Genomic DNA, 18801 nt, shown 5'->3' on the forward strand with positions numbered 1-18801 from the left:
GGATTGCTGCATTCTGCAGAGATGAAAATTGTATCCCCGAAGGACTAGATGTTTCAGCATATGATGTAATTATCTCCACTTTCCTCATTACAGAGCGTGAGCAAGAGATAAAGGATTGGAACCAGCATTTTAGATGGCGCAGCTATTAGAGACACATGACTAGAGAGAGAGAGAGAGAGAGAGAGAGAGAGAGAGAGAAATCCTCAGACTGTACTTCATCTCAGCTTTCCTGTTGAATTTTCTAGAAAGTCTTTTTATGCTGTAAAATGAAGATTTATATTCACTGTAAATTCAAAGTGAGGTTCTAGCATGATGCAATGTTCCATTGCACAAAGCAAGCCTTATACAGTAATGTCATGGATAACCAGGGTTGCTGTGGAAGAACTCGAGTGGCCTGCACTGACCTCAACCCAATTAAACCACTTTTTCACATGATAAATTGGAATTCTGACTGCGCAGTATGCCTCCTCACCCAGGATCACTGCCTGGCCTTACTAATGCTCTTTTAGCTGAATGAACAAAAAAGTCTGGAAAAGTCTTCCCAGAAGAGTGGAGGCTATAAGAATAACAACAACAAAGACGGGACTGAATCTGGAAATGGATGTCCAACAGGTGCATATGAACATGATGGTCAGTCTTTTGTATAACAACATTTTAAAATAACCAACGCAACGTAGCTACTGTATATACCAGTCGACACACTGCAGTCGTATTTGTTGCGTAAATGCTCCAGAAAGCATCGTGCTCTGCATGGAAAAACGCACGGCGAACGCGCAGGCGCGCGCATCTGCACCGCTTCATGCTCGAGCGCGCGATGAATCCGTCGAGGCGATCGCGCGCTCCTTTAACCAGAGGAGTCGCTGTTCTGTGTGATCGTTCGGACAGATTTCCGCCTTCCTGCTGCTAAAAAAGCTTCACTTGTCACACAGACCAGAGCAGGTTGGAATGCAGCGTGTTCAGCAGACAGGCTCTTTACACTGAGGAGGCATAAGATGAACGGCGTTGGGAACGGAGCGGTGCATGCGACAGAGACGCGCATCGTGACGCGCGCAACGATTTTCCCCCCCGCTAAAGATGCGGGAGCGAACTGAGAGCGAAGCTTGATCAAGAAGACTTGTACTGCGATTTTAATTCCCCCCTACGCCGTTAGCATGTCGGAGCGAGGAGGAGTTCAGCGAGCGGGAGTTGCGTCTCCGCACCTGCAACCCTTCAAATCGGTCAGCATTTCATCAAATCGTCCGGTTCAAATGAACCTGTTTGCGACATGGGAAATCGACCGCTCCTCTCCCAGCTGTGTGCCAAGGTACGTGTGTGTGTGTGTGTGTGTGTGTGTGTGTGCGCGTGCGCGCTTGGGGTTACAGGTTGCAGCATTTGTCAAATTTTAACTCCTGTCACGTCGTGTAGGACGCAGTCCCTCATTTAAAACTTCACACAAGACGTCCTTCCACACATGATGTACAATTTCCCCCTTAAAAACACTGTTTCAACTTTGAACGCCTTTGGACATTAAGGAAAACTCCATCATGAGACATATATTCAAAATATTTGTCTTAAAATATTTCTGATGTGATTACTAATGTTGGTGATGAATTTCTGAGCTGGTCCTGAATTTCTGTTATACCTGTGAGAAGTTAGGGCTGGTGTGCCCCTATGACGTCACAGGGAGACATGACTAGTACAGGTACCCAGAGAGGATTCAACAATGCTGGGTTTGGATGGAGGCTGGAGGTTGTATTTTCTCCACCAAAACCAGAGAAAACTTCTTAACTAGTTACATGTTTGAGGTGAAGTTGTAACTTTTGCTTTCCTGCCTACGATAAAAACAGGCCCTACTCAACTTACCCAAACTTTATGGAGTGATGTCAGATTATTATGGCCTGCATGCACTGTGAACAGAACTTCAAATTATCCCTGACGAGGAAAGTTGAATGCAGCATGAGAACTGGGAAATTTCTGACTTCTCAAGGTCTGCTTGAACAGCTCTCCCACTTCCTAGTTCCTAGTAATTCCTAGTTTGTTTATTTTTATTTGTTTTACTTTTCCGAGGTGGAATTCTGTGATGTTACTTCTTTGAGATGGTGGTTCTTCTAGTAAATCGGAATTATTGAAAATGTAGATTATAGAAATGTTTTGGATACTCAGTATAAGGAAAATCCCATTTTTTGTAGAATTTATTTCATTTCTGGCTCCGGACAAATCAGTCACACATCATTATTAAAGTAATAGTGTTTACTGAATTTTTCTACTTTTAGTCTGCTTGACTGGTCAGTTGAATTATTTCATCCAAATATCTGACCTGAATAACAACAAACAAAACAATGGACCTAATGGATTATGTTTGTAGGAAATTCAGAAATATTTAGCTAAATCGGATCATACCCGCTTGAATAATATTCATGAAATAAATCTGAGGTCCATGGACATTATTTGACGGTTAAATGTGTCCCAAGCTAAAAAGATTGAAAAGAAGAGATCTTCAGTCATAGGTGATCACAAGCTCATACAGCAACTCTTTCGAGTCCAGCTCTTTAACTAGCTCTGTAATGACCGCATGTTGCAACTTCTTTGGTAATTTTTAGCTTAGTTCACTTTCAGTCTGACCCAACACCATCTGGTTTCTCACCCTCTTTTTTTTTTATTAACCTACTTAGTGTGGATTTCACGGTTACCATTTTTTCCCATGAAAGAGGCCACTAATTCCCATGTGGACCACAAGCTAATTTTCACACACCATGTTTATTTTACTGTGAAATACCCTTATTCGCTTCACTGACAGGTTCCCATATGTGCTGTTACTCATGTCTATGTACACTGTATTGCCAAAAGTTTTGGGACACCCCTCCAAATCTTTGAATTCAGGGGTTGGGCCCGGCCCCTTGTGCTTCAGCTTCATACCAAGACAAGGTGTTGTTTTTCAGGGGTTGGGTTCGGCCCCGGGCTCGGTTCCAGTGAAAGGAACTGGAACACTTAATGCTTCAGCATACCAAAACATTTTGGACAATTTCATGCTCCCAACTTTGTGGGAACAGTTTGGGGATGACCCCTTCCTGTTCCACCATGACTGCACACCAGTGACCAAAGCAAGGTCCATAAAGACATGGATGAGTGAGTTTGGTGTGGAGGAACTTGACTGGCCTGCACAGAGTCCTGACCTCAACCCCATAGAACACCTTTGTGATGAATTAGAGCGGAGACTGCAAGCCAGACCTTCTTGTCCAACATCAGTGTCTGACCTCACAGATGTGCTTCTAGAGGAATGGTCAAAAATCCTCATAAACACACTCCTAAACTTTGTGAAAAGCCTTCCCAGAAGAGTTGAAGCTGTTATAGCTGCAAAGGGTGAGCCAACTCCATATTACATTCATGTGCATGTAAAGGCGGGCGTCCCAGTTTTGTTCCCACAAAGTTGGGAGTCCAAAATGTCTTGGTAAGCTGAAACATTAAGAGTTCCTTTCACTAGAACTAAGAAACAAAGCCCAGCCCCTGAAAAACAACACCCAATATCATTGATTTGGAGGGGTGTCCCAAAACTTTTGGCAATATACTGTACATTTTATGTTAGTCTATGTAAAAATCTAACCTTTTATCGGTTGTGACTAGGGTATCATGACTAGGCTTTACTAGAACTGAAAACTAGCACTTCGCAGTCTAACCCCTGTTTCTAGTTGTTTCTGGTAAATTAGTGGTGCAGCATTTGTGTTCCTGTCAGCTCCTTTACCAGCTCTATGCTTGGACTGAATTCTGCCTCTCTTTAGATAAAAGCATCTGTCAAATGAATAAATAATGTAATGTAATATGGATCAATGTTTATGCACAAACCAGACTGCAGCTCTGCAACTCCACAGTTCGATCGTCTCATCGTCTTCAGATAGTAAAGTGTATACTATAATATGGAGCATGTAGTCAGCATATACTGAAGGTCTGGGCTTTTTTTGTTGTAGATTCTTACTTACCATGAAGAATATGTTAAATATTAAGTTTTAAAAAGGAAAGGTTGCAGTAAGCTACTATTATATACTCTTCTTTCAATAGAAGCAACTAGACAAGCAGTAAATGTAAATGAACAAAAGCAGTACAGAAAATTGTTACAGCAGCGGTATTGGTGTTAATGTAATGGCAGCTTATTAATTCAGAGTCCTAATCATTCTTTGTTTATGAATGACATACACTATATTGCCGAAATTTTCGGGACGTCTGCCTTTACATGCACATGAACGTAATATGGAGTTGCCCCGCCCTTTACGGCTATAACAGCCTCAACTCTTCTGGGAAGGCTTTCCACAAGGTTTAGGAGTGTGTTTATGGGACTTTTTGACCATTCCTCTAGAAGCACATTTGTGAGGTCAGGCACTGATGTTGGATGAGAAGGTTTGGCTCGCAGTCAAGTTCCTCCACACCAAACTTGCTCTTTCATGGACCTTGCTTTGTGCACTGGCGTTCAGTCATGGTGGAACAGGAAGGGGTCATCCCCAAATTGTTCCCACAAAGTTGGGAGCATGAAATTGTCCAAAATGTTTTGGTATGCTGAAGCATTAAGTGTTCCAGTTCCTTTCACTGGAACCGAGCCCGGGGCCGAACCCAACCCCTGAAAAACAACACCTGAATTCATTGATTTAGAGGGCTGTCCCAAAACATTTGGCAATATAATGTATAACGTGTAAATTGTATTTAGGCGTTTAATTATTAATACTACCAAACTAGAACTTTACAACTGTACAGTGGAGAGAAAAGGTGAGGTTTAGACATGACTGTAAATTTTTATACCGATGCAAAAAGAAGAAAGTTGTCCACGTTAAGCATTCTTCAGTTCATATTTCATGACTTTGCTCCTGTATATCTATACCATCACCTAGTGCAATGGCAAAGTATCTCTTTCCTGTCATGCAACAGCTACCAGTCGTGAAGATTATAACATGCTTCCTCTGGAACATGAAACCAGCAAACCACATTTTTTGTAACTGCTGCTCAGGCTGCTGCATGGAGAGGCTTTAACATTTACAGCCTCTGACCTCTTCTGCATGAATGAGGTCACAGAAGCCCACAATCGGTTATGATAACCAGACAAGATTGGCAGTTTTTGCTCTATTGAACTTGTTTTGCCATCATCAGGATTTGAATGATGTTACCCCCAGGTATCACCTACACCGATCAGCCATAACATTCTGAGCAGTGCGAGGTGAAGTGAATAAGACTGATGATCTCCTCATCATGGCACCTGTTAGTGGGTGGGATATATTAGGCAGCAAGTCAACATTTTATCCTCAAAGTTGATGTGTTAGAAGCAGGAAAAATGGACAAGCGTAAGGATTTGAGCTTTGAGTTTGACGAAGGGCCAGATTGTGATGGCTAGACCACTGGATCAGAGCATCTCCAAAACTGCAGCTCTTGTGGGGTGTTCCCGGTCTGCAGTGGTCAGTATCTATCAAAAGTATCCTTTAAGCCCATGGGGGCTGACTCTGTTTTGCAACTTACAGGACCTGCTGCTAACATCTTGGTATCAGGGATCTAGTGGAGTCTATGTCTCAACATGTCAGGGCTGTATTGGCAGCGAAAAGGGGGACCAAGACAATATTAGGCTGGTGGTCATAATGTTATGCCTTATGCCAAGTCTGCTGTTTTTGTTGTTTATTTTTCTTTGATTTAAATGTCAAAAACCTGACTTAAGTGCGGAAGAAATAGATTAGGAGTCACTAGAAAAACAACGAGACCTTTCCATGCTTAGTACTTAACCTTGTAGTATAAACTGCAGCAAACTGCCATGTTGTAGATTATATAACAGAACAAGCTGACCTTTATGTACGTGTAAGTTTTGGAAGGAAAACATGTCTTTTGCTAACCTTTTTAATGGTCAAGAGGTCTCTCTCTCTCTCTCTCTCTCGCTCCCCCCCTCCCCAAGAAGTCTCCTGACTCTAGAGTTACACTTCACTAAGGACGGTTAGTCATCTAGGTGAATTATACCAGAAATTCAAGAGAAAAGGCTTCGAGCAGTTCCCTTTCAGAAGACAGTAAGTCCTAGTCAGATCTGTGGTGTGATGCTTCAAATCCTTTCATGTTGGGAGATACAGACAGCTGTAGAAGATGATCTATAGCAGCGTTTGCTTCTTTAGATTTACAAGCTGTTTGTTTGGGATTATTTTAGCTGTTGTAGCTGTCACAATCTTTCTGGCTCATAAGTACTAAAATCCAGACTCAAACACCTGACACATCCCAGCTAACAATTTAAAGCTTAGGACATTTATGGTTCTTCTCACAGTTCCAGGAATTGTAAATCTTTCAGGTTTCCCCAGTGTCCGGAAATCGCAAGGTTATTAGTTTTTGTTGCTGTAACATTTCTATAATATTAGTATTGTCTTACTGAGAGCGATCTCTGAGCAGCAGTCTAATTATTTAATTATCCCTCTAATTTTAGAAGCTGTCCAATACAAACTGCTCTGATTATGTCTCTGTTAGCTGGGATGATGCTTGTGCTGTGAGTGGCGTGGCAACAAAATGATGCAGAGGCGACGTTCTGGTTCATGATTTGAGGACGTGATGAAATTGAAGATTCTGATGGTTTCAAGTTAAGACATCTCCAGGGTTTTTCAGGCCATACTTCTGATATGTAAACACAGCTCACTTCACATTGCATTTGTTCAAGATGTCCCTGATTGCACCATAAGGCTCTAAAGGTCTACATCAAAATGTTAGAACTGTTTCATGGCGGTATTTTTTTGGTGAGACGTCAAGTTAAATGTATACTCTGTATAGAAATGTATGTCTGTACGTATAGAAAATTGAATTGAATTGGATTTGGACTCTAATGGCTGCTAGAGTGACTCTCTCTCTCTCTCTCTCTCTCTCTCTCTCTCTCTCTGTCTTTCTCTCAGACTCCTCAGTTTGACGCTTAAGAAACTGGTGATGTTAAAGGACCTTGACAGAGACCTCACATCAGTGGTCATTGCAGTGAAACTTCAGGTAAACCCCTCCTTTCTTTCTTTCTTTCTTTCTTTCTTTCTTTCTTTCTAGAAATAACTAAGTAATTATTTTTTGTTCTCTTATATGGCCTGGGTTTTGTTGAAGTTATGACATATTTTTTTGTGTAAACTTAATGTTATTTTATGACCTACAGTAAATACTTAACTGTACACTTTTGTTTTTGCTGCTCCTAAATGGATTTTTATTCACTGTATGCGATGCCCTCATGGGATAGAATATAATGATGTAGTGCACCGTACGTTACCTAGAACCCTGTTTAAAATTCAGCCATTGAAAAAGTATGAAGTTAATAAGTACGCTGAAAATGATTTACTTGTACACTATATTTCCCTCAAAATCATTGAATTCAGGTGTTCCAATCGCTTCCATGGCCACAGGTGTATAAAATCAAGCACCTAGGCATGCAGCCTGCTTCTACAAACATTTGTGAAAGAATGGGTCGCTCTCAGGAGCGTGGTACCGTGATAGGTTTCCACATGTGCAATAATTCCATTTGTGATATTTCCTTACTAGTAAATATTCCATGGTCAACTGTTAGTGGTATTATAACAAATTGGAAGCAATTGGGAACAACAGCAACGTGGTAGGCCACGTAAAATCACAGAGCGGGGTCAGCGCATGCTGAGGAGCACACTAGCTACAGACCTCCAAACTTCACTTCAGATTAGCTCAAGATCAGTGTGTAGAGAGCTTCATGGAATGGGTTTTCATGGCCGAACAGCTGCATCCAAGCCTTACATCACCAAGTGCTATGCAAAGCATCGGATGCAGTGGTGTAAAGCACTGTACTGGACTCTAGAGTGTTCTCTGGAGTGACCAATCATGTTTCTCTGTCTGGCAATCCAATGGACGAGTCTGGGTTTGGCGGTTGCCAGGAGGACAGTACTTGCCTGACCGCACTGTGCCGAGTGTAAAGTTTAGTGGAGGGGGGATTATAGTATGGGGTTGTTTTTCAGGGATTGGATTTGGCCCCTTAGCTCCACATGGAGACACAATTTGTACATTAGTTTTGTATTTTGATTCAATCCGTAATTCACAATCTTCTTCAGACAAGCTAGACTCTTCTGTCTATACTTACATGTAACACAACCCAGACATTTGAATGTGGAAATTTTCCTCATAGTATATATATATTACACAAAAGTCTACACGGCATATTGAATAAATCCAATTCATTCTGTCAATCCTACCAATCTATCCATCAGTCACCTTTTATATTTCATTGTCAATACTCCTCTTCAGCTTGTCATTCAGAAAGTAATGCAGCATCCCTCTGAGTCACTAACTCATCACATAACGCGTGACCTTGCAGGGATCAAAGCGGATTCTACGCTCTAATGAAATCCTACTGCCATCTCCTGGGCTCACCGAGACAGATTTACAGCTCACGTTCTCCCTTCAGGTTTGATCCTGTGTGTCTTTGTGTACCTGTATTCATTTGTCACACATTTGACAACAGTTTTTGTACTGTTTCTTACTTTTTCTCCGCTCTTTTAATCCAAAAGTATCCACACTTTTTGAAGAGAGATTCTAACAGACTGCAAATCATGCTCCAGCGAAGGAAAAGGTACAAGAATCGTACAATCCTGGGCTACAAAACGCTAGCATTGGGCCTGATTAATATGGCAGAGGTAAGCAATATTATCAGTCTACTGCAGATTAGCAAGACAAACAGGCTATTACAAAAAAAAAATCCTACAGTGGACACACTTCCCTAAATTGGTTTCCCTTATAGTTAGCTGGCTAGTTAATTAGTTTGGAAATGCTGACAACACAAATGAAATACAAATTAGTCCTTGCTCAGTGGTATTCTCTGTGATTTTATCTAACACGATCCTAGCCTTTTTGAAGTAAACTACATCAACAAAGATTTGTCCATAATCAGCTCAGTTAGCTAACAGGATAGCTAGTCAGTGAGCTAAACACAAACAAACTAGCTCTCACAGGTGTCTCATTTTGCATTGTCATATTCTAAGCGATAGCTAAATTTCTTAAAATCTCTCATACCAATCAAAAACATATAATTCACTAACATTAGCTAGGTGACTTTATTTTTAGCCAAGAAGTGTATTAAAGTTGAAACGTGTTTCAGTAGACTTTTATACATAAAGAAGGCCATCTTGAACACACAGATGCGGAAATCTGCGCGTTTTCCACATTCTCGTGCACCTAACATGCATCTGCATCATGTGTTATATTGTTCTTGTCATCTTCAAGGTGATGCAGCATCCCACTGAAGGTGCTCAGGTATTGCGTCTGCATACTAAAATAAAGGACGTGGCTGTACCTGTGGCTGAGATCAGGGTTTACTCCATGTCCAGTCAACCAATAGATCCAGAGAGACCAAAGGCCAAGCTGTCTGGTGAGGGAGTTTCACTTGTACACACACACACACACACACACACATGTATCTCATAGGTACATAGCTAGGTTCAAAACTCTCAAATCTTCTCTGCTAATTTATTCTTTACTCGTCGTCCCTCTGCCCCTATGTAGATCGATCCCCTGACATTGATAACTACTCCGAGGAGGAGGAAGAGAGCTACTCATCCGAGCAGGACGGCAGTGATGACCCGTTACATGGACAGGTTAGGAAAAAAAACAGTCAGCTTTAAATAAACACAGAAACTACTGATCATGAAACTTAAGAAACTCATGAAACTTATCATCGAGCAACAAAGTGTTAAGTTAGCTAGTCGACAAGCGAATAAACAAACCATAACAATTATAATGATAAATAATTTCCCTAATAATCATGTTTTATTCCTCTTTGGCAGTACCTTTATGACGATGAGGATGAAGTAAGGAAGAAGAAGCCTCATCGTAAACTTACCTCTGCGGCTTCCATTACAAGAGCTAATGTGAGTTGCCGGAGCAGATTGCTGCTGCTGGCTCTAAATGGCCTTTTTGTGCTTGTTTTCACCTGCTTCAATTTTAATCTTATTCAAGACAAACAAGTAGAAAACTGTTTCCTGAACACCCGTCTATTACATCTTGGGCAACATGCCCATCAGTGTTTATTTCTCTCCTTGAAGTGCTCCATTTCTTCAAATTGACTCTAATCCCAGGGAACAGGCCTATGTGTTTATGGTAGCCCGAGGTCCCTGTTGGCCTTTTTGAACAAGAGCCTGATTATTTTAATGGCTAGAGTCCTTTGAAATGTGCTGAGACATAAGGAGGTCAATATGTATTGACTATGTCGAAGTGCGAGGTTGGGACATCTCTCTTCACATGCCGGTGTCAGCTTGCTGTTTTTGATTAGCCGCGCGATCTGTCTACTAGCCGGTGATGTGCTAGATCGTGTGCCAGCTCTGTAAGCGTTCTGCCTTGTTACTGTTCTTTATCCTCCTCCTCTGCTTGCTGCTATTTTTGCTGCTTGTGTTGTACAGCTTAATTCGTGTGGATTTGCTTTTCCCACTTTTCTGCCTGACGTAAAGTGTTTTATATTCAGCAGCCTAACATCAAGCAGAAATTTGTGGCACTGCTGAAAAGGTTCAAAGTTTCTGATGAGGTAAACCCACATCAATCTCACTCCATGCCTTTCTCTGTGTCCCTTTCTCCATTTCCTCTACCATCCTCCACCCATCCTGTTTATATTGTGGGGGTCTGTGATTTCACCCCTTCCCCCTCCCTTAATATGAGTAAATATTTATCAGAAATCTTCACCACAAATCCTTTGTGTTGTTTGCATTGCAGTGTTTGATTGCTCGTATTTTGTAGTTCGCATTGCAGTGTTTGATTGCTTCATGTGGGATCTTGATGTAGGTGGGATTTGGCTTGGACCACGTATCTCAGGAGCAGATTCGTGATGTAGAGGAAGACCTGGATGAGCTCTACAACAGTCTGGAGATGTACAACCACAGTGACAGTGGACCAGACATGGAGGAGACGGACAGTGTCCTCAGCATGCCCAAGCCCAAGCTCCCGTAACATACAATAACACACTTAATTACATGCACAATCCAGACACATTCACAATCCAGACAGATCATGCTGCGTTGGCAGAGAATAGAAGAAGAAAAGAACACTAAAGCCTTTATAAATAAAACTGAAGCCTTACATAAAAACAGACTCAAAACAGTCTGAATACGCCATACATCACACATGTCTTGCATAGTTTATAAAGAACAAAGGATTAAATCTGAGCAGATGTTGGAATGGTGCAATAAACCCATTCAGGCGTCTAAGATAAGATTACAGAAAACAAAGAACATTGGAAACAGATACAGTATAAAGTGTGATATCTAACAGATTCACTGGCTTTGATATAAGACACTTCGGTGTAGATATTCACCTTCATGAAAGTCTCGTCAAACTCACAAGAACATTGTGATAGCGACCAGTGAGGTCACTTTGACGGTATGAATGCTAAATAAATCCTGTACAATCTTGGAATCACCCTTTTAAAGTTTGTTGAAATGTAAATCTCACTGACCAACCAAGCCAGTTCTCTCAACCCCAAACGACTTTTTCTTTCTTCAACAAGCACATATGAGAGTTCCATTTCTTTTACCAATAGCGATTTTGTAAGTCACTATTGCCGCACCACTCCACAGCCCCGAGAAGTCTTATGTAACAAGCATCTGCTGAAAACTGCTATACAAAGCTTATTCAAGTATTTTTTTCTAGATCATGATTCCCTTGTGAGACCCCTGCACTATGAGGGGGTGTATCTTACACCATGATCAGAGTACAGATTCGCTTCTGTGACCTAAAGCCAAAGATAAAAATACCAACGACTGGCTTCTTATAAACGTCTACTAAAGTATTCCACTGCCTCTTACTGTGTATGCATTTTCTCTGTCTTGGGGTGTGTGTGTGTGTGTCTAGGCCATTCTTTGAAGCTATCTCTCAGTCCAGCTCTCACAATGAGTTTGGCAGTCTGAGCAGCAGATGTTCTCTGGGCAGAGACACACTGAATCCTGTGAGTGTGTCATATTTACAGCAAATCTCACCTTTAACTTAATATCAGCTCATATTTCAGTGTAGGTCAATATTTCTATTGAAACTACGATCCGTTTACCCAACTTCTTCTCCATCTCCATCTATCTGTCCATCACTATTCAACTATTGACCGATATATTTGTTGATCATTCATTGAACGATCTGTTATCCATATTTAATTAGTCTACTATTTATCTATCCAACCATCCATCTGTACCTCCACCTCTACTACACTCTCCATTTATCAGTTCAGTCATCCAACTATTTATTTTTCATCAATTCATCCCTCCCTTTCTCCCAACTATCCATCCATCTATCTAACATCTAGCAATCCATCCATTCAAAACGTTATCTCAGCAGAACAACATCTTTTCATCCATCCCAGCTTCCGTCTATGTACCTATACAGCAGTCATTAATTTATCCATACCTACATCTGTCTCTTTACCTAAATCTAAATATCTGTCCATCCAGGTGGAACAGACCACATCGAGTAAAATTCAGCGCTCTAGCAGCGCACACCTGGATGACGCTTTTTTCTCCGAGACGGACACAGCGGTGGGGTCACGATCTTTTCATCCATCCTTCCTTTTATGGCTGTCTTTGTCGTCTTTTATTTCTGTCTTTCCAAGTATGTAATTGATCTGTCTTTTGTCCTGATGTGTCATGTAGCTGGTAGGTAATGTTGTAGTTGGTGTTGTAGGAGTTGAATGAGTTGGAGGTTTGGAGCGATGGAACTCCCAGCATCACTGTTTCTGTGGCAGAGAGACCACGATCCCCACAGAGGAGCAGCAGCCAGAGCATGCCTTCCCCAAGGCTGGTACCACACACACATACACACACACACACACACACACCTCACCGTGTAATACCTCCTGCTGTGTGACGTGCTACTGTTACTCATTCTCAGGCTGGATGGTGGTCACACTCCTAAGCATAAGCGAGGGACTCCCATGAAAGAGAGGCAGCTTTCTAAACCTCTCAGCGAGCGGACCAACAGCTCAGACAGTGAGCGCTCACCTGAGCTCAGCCTCACTCCACAGGTGAGCTCCTTCCCATCCTCACATGGATTACAGATCTCTGTTTTGAGACAATGTCTATTGTTAAAATCACTATACAAATAAATTTTTAACTAATGATCACCTGTAGTTGGGATCAGTTATGAAGTCTAGTCATGTAGACCCATGATTTATCATGAATTCACTATGCTGACATTACTACCTCTGGTGTATATATACATTCTGAGCAGTGAGAGGTGAAGTGAATAACACCTGATGATCTCCTCATCATGGCACCTGTTAGTGGGTGGGATATATTAGGCAGCAAGTGAACATTTTGTCCTCAAAGTTGATGTGTTGGAAGCAGGAAAAATGGACAAGCGTAAGGATTTGAGCGAGTTTGACGAAGGACCAAATTGTGATGGCTAGACCACTGGATCAGAGAATCTCCAAACTGCAGCTCTTGTGGGGTGTTCCCGGTCTGCAGTGGTCAGTATCTATCAAAAGTGGTCCAAGGAAGGAACAGTGGTGAACCGGTGACAGGGTCATGGGCAGCCAAGGCTCATTGATGGACGTGGGGAGCAAAGGCTGGCCCGTGTGATCCGATCCAACAGACAAGCTACTGTTACTCAAATTGCTGAAGAAGTTAATGCTGGTTCTGATAGAAAGGTGTCAGAATACACAGTGCATCACAGTTTGTTGCATATGTTACTGCATAGCCATAGACCAGTCACCGTGCCCATGCTGACCCCTGTGCACCACCGAAAGCACCAACAATGGGCATTGTGAGCATCAGAACTGGACCACGGAGCAGTGGAAGAATGTGGCCTGGTCTGATGAATCATGTTTTCTTTTACATCACATGGATGGCCGGGTGCGTGTGCGTCGCTATATATATAATTTCAACACAATTCTTTTTAAGCAGCATGATTAAGATGCATATTGCAGCATGCGTATTTAGGATTCTCTAATTGGCTTTACTTTAGCCTTGTACATAGTTGATGATCACCTATGTAATGTAACCTTTATAATGTCCTCATTTAATTAACAAATTATATTTGTAATATATTCTATAGTATAACATATCGTCCAGGTATGACTATATATCTGGCTTTATTAATAAATACTCTGTGTTTGTTCATTAAGGTGATTTGGTTCACTTTAAACCGTGGCTGTGCCAGAGAATCTCGCTAAAGCTCTGCAGAGTAAACAGCCCTGGAGGGTCCACAGTAAAGGCGGTGAATCATTTGGGCTATGGATTTGAGCGCGGGACACTGCGTGGGTGTGTTAGGAGCAGAGATGCGGAGCGTGGAGCAGAGTGGGCGCTCAATCTGCTTATGTAACAGCACATTGGCTCTGCAGTGAGTCAGTAATTGGCTAACATTGCCACCATTGTTGCACAGAAATATCCGAATGCCTCTCTAGCGTATGACGTTTGTTAGGGTGAAGTGCTGTGCTTTAATTCCCCACTCTAATGCTGTGCCTGATGTGTGTTTGACAAATTGTCAGCTAAAAAGATATAAATAGCAGTGTTTGGAACGTCCAGGGTTATTTTCTGCATTGTGCCATGTTTGAAACTGTCAGCATGTTTAGCCAACAGACCGGTATCAGCATAATCACCGTGTTCGGTCAGTGCTGTGTGTGCTTGTTCTAAAGAAACAAAACTCTCCTTTTCTCTTGCGAATACGTCTAGATGCCGAGGAAGATAGTGTACGACCAGCTGAACCAGATCTTGGTGTCTGACACGACCCTGCCCGACAGCCTCATCCTCATTAATAGCAGTGATTGGCAAGGACAGGTAGTGACCAAATACTGTGCCTCGGTGCTACCTCATTAGATTTTCTTTGTGCTTTTAAATGAAAAATTAAGCTTCTGCGTAGCTTCTAAAATATCCTGTTTTCCTGTACATTCATCATATTTTACATTACACAGATGTTACCCAGGAACATATCAGTCTCTTTCAGCCAGCTGGAAGCTTCTAGAAACACAGAAACACAACCAAATAAAATTAAGAAAACAAGGTTTAAAGAAAAGAAGGAAAATCAGTTTAGGATAACGTACACTGGTCTCTTAACGTAGTTATACTGATAGTGTGTGTGTGTGTGTGTGTGTGTGTGTGTGTGTGTGTGTGTAGTATGTGGCGGACTCCCTGCAGGCACAGAAGCATCCTGTGGTGTGTACCTGCTCAGTGTCTGAGATTCAGGCTGCGCTCTCGGCTCTGCTCACTCGGATTCAGAAATTGTAAGCGGTTCAGTCCAAGTTCTTTTCCGGGCGGATATGAACTCGCCATCTAGCTCGCCTTGCTAATGCTAATGTTCCGTGACAGCTAGTCACAGTATTTCAAAGGAGGGCGAAAAGAAAAAATTCTACACCTCACATTACACAGCATTACTGTTACACACCTTATAGCACTGGACAAATCATGTGAATATTAAACGCGGTAAACAGCACCTTTCTCGTGTACCTCACAAATCTGCCCTTTGATTCTTAATGTGATTTATATTATGATTTGTGATTTTTTTTTTTAACTCTATTTACTTCTATTTTTCTCTTCCAAAGGCTTTTGAAAAAAACTGACGAAATTGAGAAAGCGCTCCACTATTTTCACGTTAATTAGACGTGTTATTGTGTTTTACGTGCGTCATCACAATCACTGCTCATGACGTGTTACGGATGTGTCAGCAGAGCGAGCTTAAAGGGGCAGTGCGCGTAAACTCCACAGAGTTTCTCCAGCTCTAATGACTTGATATGATTATACGAACAATATTCTGCCTGTCTATCCATTATCTATACCCCCTTTATTCGTAATTAGGGTCACAGGGATCTGCTGGAGCCTATCCCAGCACACACTGGGCAGGAAAGGAATATTCTGCCTGTGTGAATTTATAATATGGACTAGAAAGCAATAGTTTTGATAGAAAAGAAAGTCACACAATAAAAGCAATATTTATAACTAGATTGAAACGTCAGTATTGTTTTATTTGGCATTGATAGACCACGCTCAGTATACAGTATATTTAGAATTGTCTGTATTAAATGCAGTGGTTTTATGGAATATTTAGGAGAGAAAACAACGATCGGATCATACTGACTCGGCTAAAAACACCTAAACCCATATATCTCCTCTCTGCAGCTGTAACTGTAACTCCGTCACACCTAAACCTGTGAAAGTGGTGGCTGTTGGAGGGCAAAACTATCTGGGAGCCATCTTGCGCTTCTTTGTATCTCAGCTAGCCAACAAGACATCCGATTGGCTGGGGCATTTGAAGTTTCTGGTGGTTCCACTAGGTAGGTGGACACGATACAACATTCAGATTTTCATGGTTGTCCGTGTTATAAAAATTGTCAAGAATGGAATTTAAATAATAAATCAAATGAAATGGAATTAGCCGTGAAGATCAGAAATATAGCATATGAATACAATGAGGATATGAATATGATGATGCAGGTTTGCAAAGCGTGCTGTGCAAAAAGCCTAGTTAAGTTAGTGAGTGGTGTGAGACAAATCCAGAAATATCCAAGGTCAGGGATGTCCAATCTTATCCGCAAAGGGTCGGTGTGGGTGCAGGTCTTCATTCCAACCGAACACCACCTGAGGCTATTGAAAGCCAAGATGGTCGAATCAGGTGTAGCTTCTGCTTGAATGGAATGAAACCCTGCATCCACACCGGCCCTTTGCGGATACACCCTGATCTAGGTGTTCTGGTTGAAAGCCCGAATGGCCTCTGGGGAAAAAGCTCCTTATCATTCTGTCTGGGTTTGCCTACAATGAGAGCTTATTTAAAAAAGAGAGAGAGAGATTGGATTGCTTTTGATGTAACTGTATAGTCAAGCTGACGAAAGGACAAATTCTGTGTAGGTTCTCACCCAGTGGCTAAGTACCTCGGTTCCCTAGACAACCGCTATCGCTCGGCTTTCCTTGACAGCGCGTGGCGCGAGTTCTTCAGTCGGACAGATCCTCCTCAATCAGGTACGTAGCTGTTGTTGCTTCATGTCAGACATCAGGATCTTTAATTCTGTCTCTGAACGTGGTTGCGTTTGCGTCCAGGCTTATCATCTGCAGAGGGTGTGGACGTAACCGGGCGAATCGGTCAGTATATCGATGGAGCCATGGTCACTCACCAGCTGCCCATCGCTGAGGCTATGCTAACCTGCAAGCATAAATTGTGAGTGGCTCCACAGCATCGTACAGTTTATGATGTAGAACACGGCTTTAACGTCCACGCGGTGTTAAACGTGTGCATTTCCTGCTTTTTCAGGCAAGATGATGATTCCTTTCAAAATTTTGTCCCCTTTGTGGGTGTAAGTACATTTTAAATTAGCATCGCTGCTTAACAATTCCCCTTGCTGGTCATGCACACTGTTCATTTTTTGTTTTTCTTGTTTCATGTCACTCAGGTGGTTAAAGTCGGTTTGATTGAGCCCATGTTTGGATTATCGGGTATAAATACTTTTTGATAATTTATTACAATCATAACTTGCTCTAGAACTTAAAACGTCATAGAGAAAAATTAGTTTTAATTGATATAGCTTTACTTTTTTTTTTACAGTAGGTGGAGACTGTGAGGAGGGAGTATCTTTGAGTCTGATCGTTCCTTCGACCTCTCCTCCTGCTCATGCATTGTCCGCTGGGATGATAAAAGAATCGGTCACTCCTCCACCTTCACCTTCTCTCAGCGGGTAGGTCTGGTGACGATCTAACAGGTTTTGTGATCATTTTTTTTACTCAAGCATTTATTCTATTAAATGGGGAAAACATGATGAAAGGTACAACTGGGTTGTGTGCTGTGGGAAGAAGAAGAAGAAGAAGAAGAAGGCTTTTTACCCATAAGATGACTAAAGATAGCAAAGGAAAAAAAGACAAAATAGCAGTTTCTTTATTCAGAGTTTTTAGTAAAATTTTAAAAAATGAGCTTAGACTATTAGAAAGTACTGACACTGGAGACTCCTTCTGAAAATGCTAAATTATTTCGTCAGAGAAAACTTTTTCTCAACTATAATACACACACTATATATCCCATTTAATGAAGTGTCCTACATGCAAGTCCCTGTGTTTGAGGTTGCTATAGAAACAGTGTGTTAGAATGATCTCATTAATATAAAGCTGTGATATTTTTTTTTTTGCCTTGGAGTTGGAGCAACCATCTGTCCAATCAGATTCAGGAATTTGTGATTCATTGACTACTGTGTATTATAGTGTTTAGAAATAAATCTGTAATTCCTGACGACAAAAACATTTGAGTACATTCCCACACGCAACGATGAGCGAAGAAGGCTTTATCAATATCGCCACACATACCTTATAGCACAGTGGAATTCTCTTCTTCACACATCCCAGCTAAAGAAGTTGGGGTCAGAGCGCAGGGGGCAGCCATGATACAGCGCCCCTGGAGCAGAGAGGGTTAAGGGCCATGTTTAGTTGCAGCTTGGCAGTGCTGAGGCTTAAACCCTGACCTGACTTGAGCTACCACTGCCACTAAATTTGACTCATCGTTGTATTTCGTCCAGGAGTCCCAGCATGTCTCATGGAACTGACGCTATAGGACTACAGGTGGATTACTGGGTGGCCGAAAAGCGTAAAGATGGCGAGAGGAGGGACAACAAGAACACCCTTAAGAGTGCTTTCAGATCCTTACAGGTCAGCCGACTTCCCACCTCCTCCATTAGCGAGCTCCAGCCCAACTCCTGCACCATGGCCATGACTGTGGTGACCAAGGAGAAGAACAAGAAAGGTGAGCCAGCAATATTGCTCTTTGATATTCTAACAGGCTAGATTACTTCTCTTCAAAAGTTTTAAATTTGCTGCTTGAGCAAACAAACATTGTTCTATTCCCCAGTCCCTACTATTTTTCTGGGGAAGAAACCAAAGGAGAGGGACACGGAGT

The 18801-nt window shown here is 41.9% G+C and overlaps 1 protein-coding gene across 1 annotated transcript in view; it reads left to right on the forward strand.

The window, feature by feature from the left end:
- The first annotated feature begins 799 nt into the window (after positions 1-799).
- The window catches only part of pacs1a (phosphofurin acidic cluster sorting protein 1a), an 18963-nt gene continuing 961 nt past the window's right edge, over positions 800-18801 (forward strand). The window contains exons 1-23 of the mRNA XM_058415479.1: positions 800-1303; positions 6867-6954; positions 8288-8377; positions 8481-8606; positions 9193-9337; positions 9472-9563; positions 9753-9836; positions 10427-10486; positions 10741-10901; positions 11806-11899; positions 12393-12476; positions 12622-12734; positions 12829-12961; positions 14610-14714; positions 15051-15157; positions 16050-16204; positions 16776-16886; positions 16965-17082; positions 17176-17218; positions 17315-17357; positions 17467-17596; positions 18425-18648; positions 18754-18801. The exon at positions 18754-18801 is cut by the window's right edge and continues 72 nt beyond it. Of these exons, the coding sequence (XP_058271462.1) occupies positions 1152-1303; positions 6867-6954; positions 8288-8377; positions 8481-8606; positions 9193-9337; positions 9472-9563; positions 9753-9836; positions 10427-10486; positions 10741-10901; positions 11806-11899; positions 12393-12476; positions 12622-12734; positions 12829-12961; positions 14610-14714; positions 15051-15157; positions 16050-16204; positions 16776-16886; positions 16965-17082; positions 17176-17218; positions 17315-17357; positions 17467-17596; positions 18425-18648; positions 18754-18801 (2506 nt within the window). The 5' untranslated portion in view covers positions 800-1151. The remainder of the gene's footprint in view (positions 1304-6866; positions 6955-8287; positions 8378-8480; positions 8607-9192; positions 9338-9471; positions 9564-9752; positions 9837-10426; positions 10487-10740; positions 10902-11805; positions 11900-12392; positions 12477-12621; positions 12735-12828; positions 12962-14609; positions 14715-15050; positions 15158-16049; positions 16205-16775; positions 16887-16964; positions 17083-17175; positions 17219-17314; positions 17358-17466; positions 17597-18424; positions 18649-18753) is intronic.

Source organism: Hemibagrus wyckioides, linkage group LG18 (genome assembly GCF_019097595.1).
Source record: "Hemibagrus wyckioides isolate EC202008001 linkage group LG18, SWU_Hwy_1.0, whole genome shotgun sequence".
In the NCBI taxonomy this organism is placed as follows: domain Eukaryota; kingdom Metazoa; phylum Chordata; class Actinopteri; order Siluriformes; family Bagridae; genus Hemibagrus; species Hemibagrus wyckioides.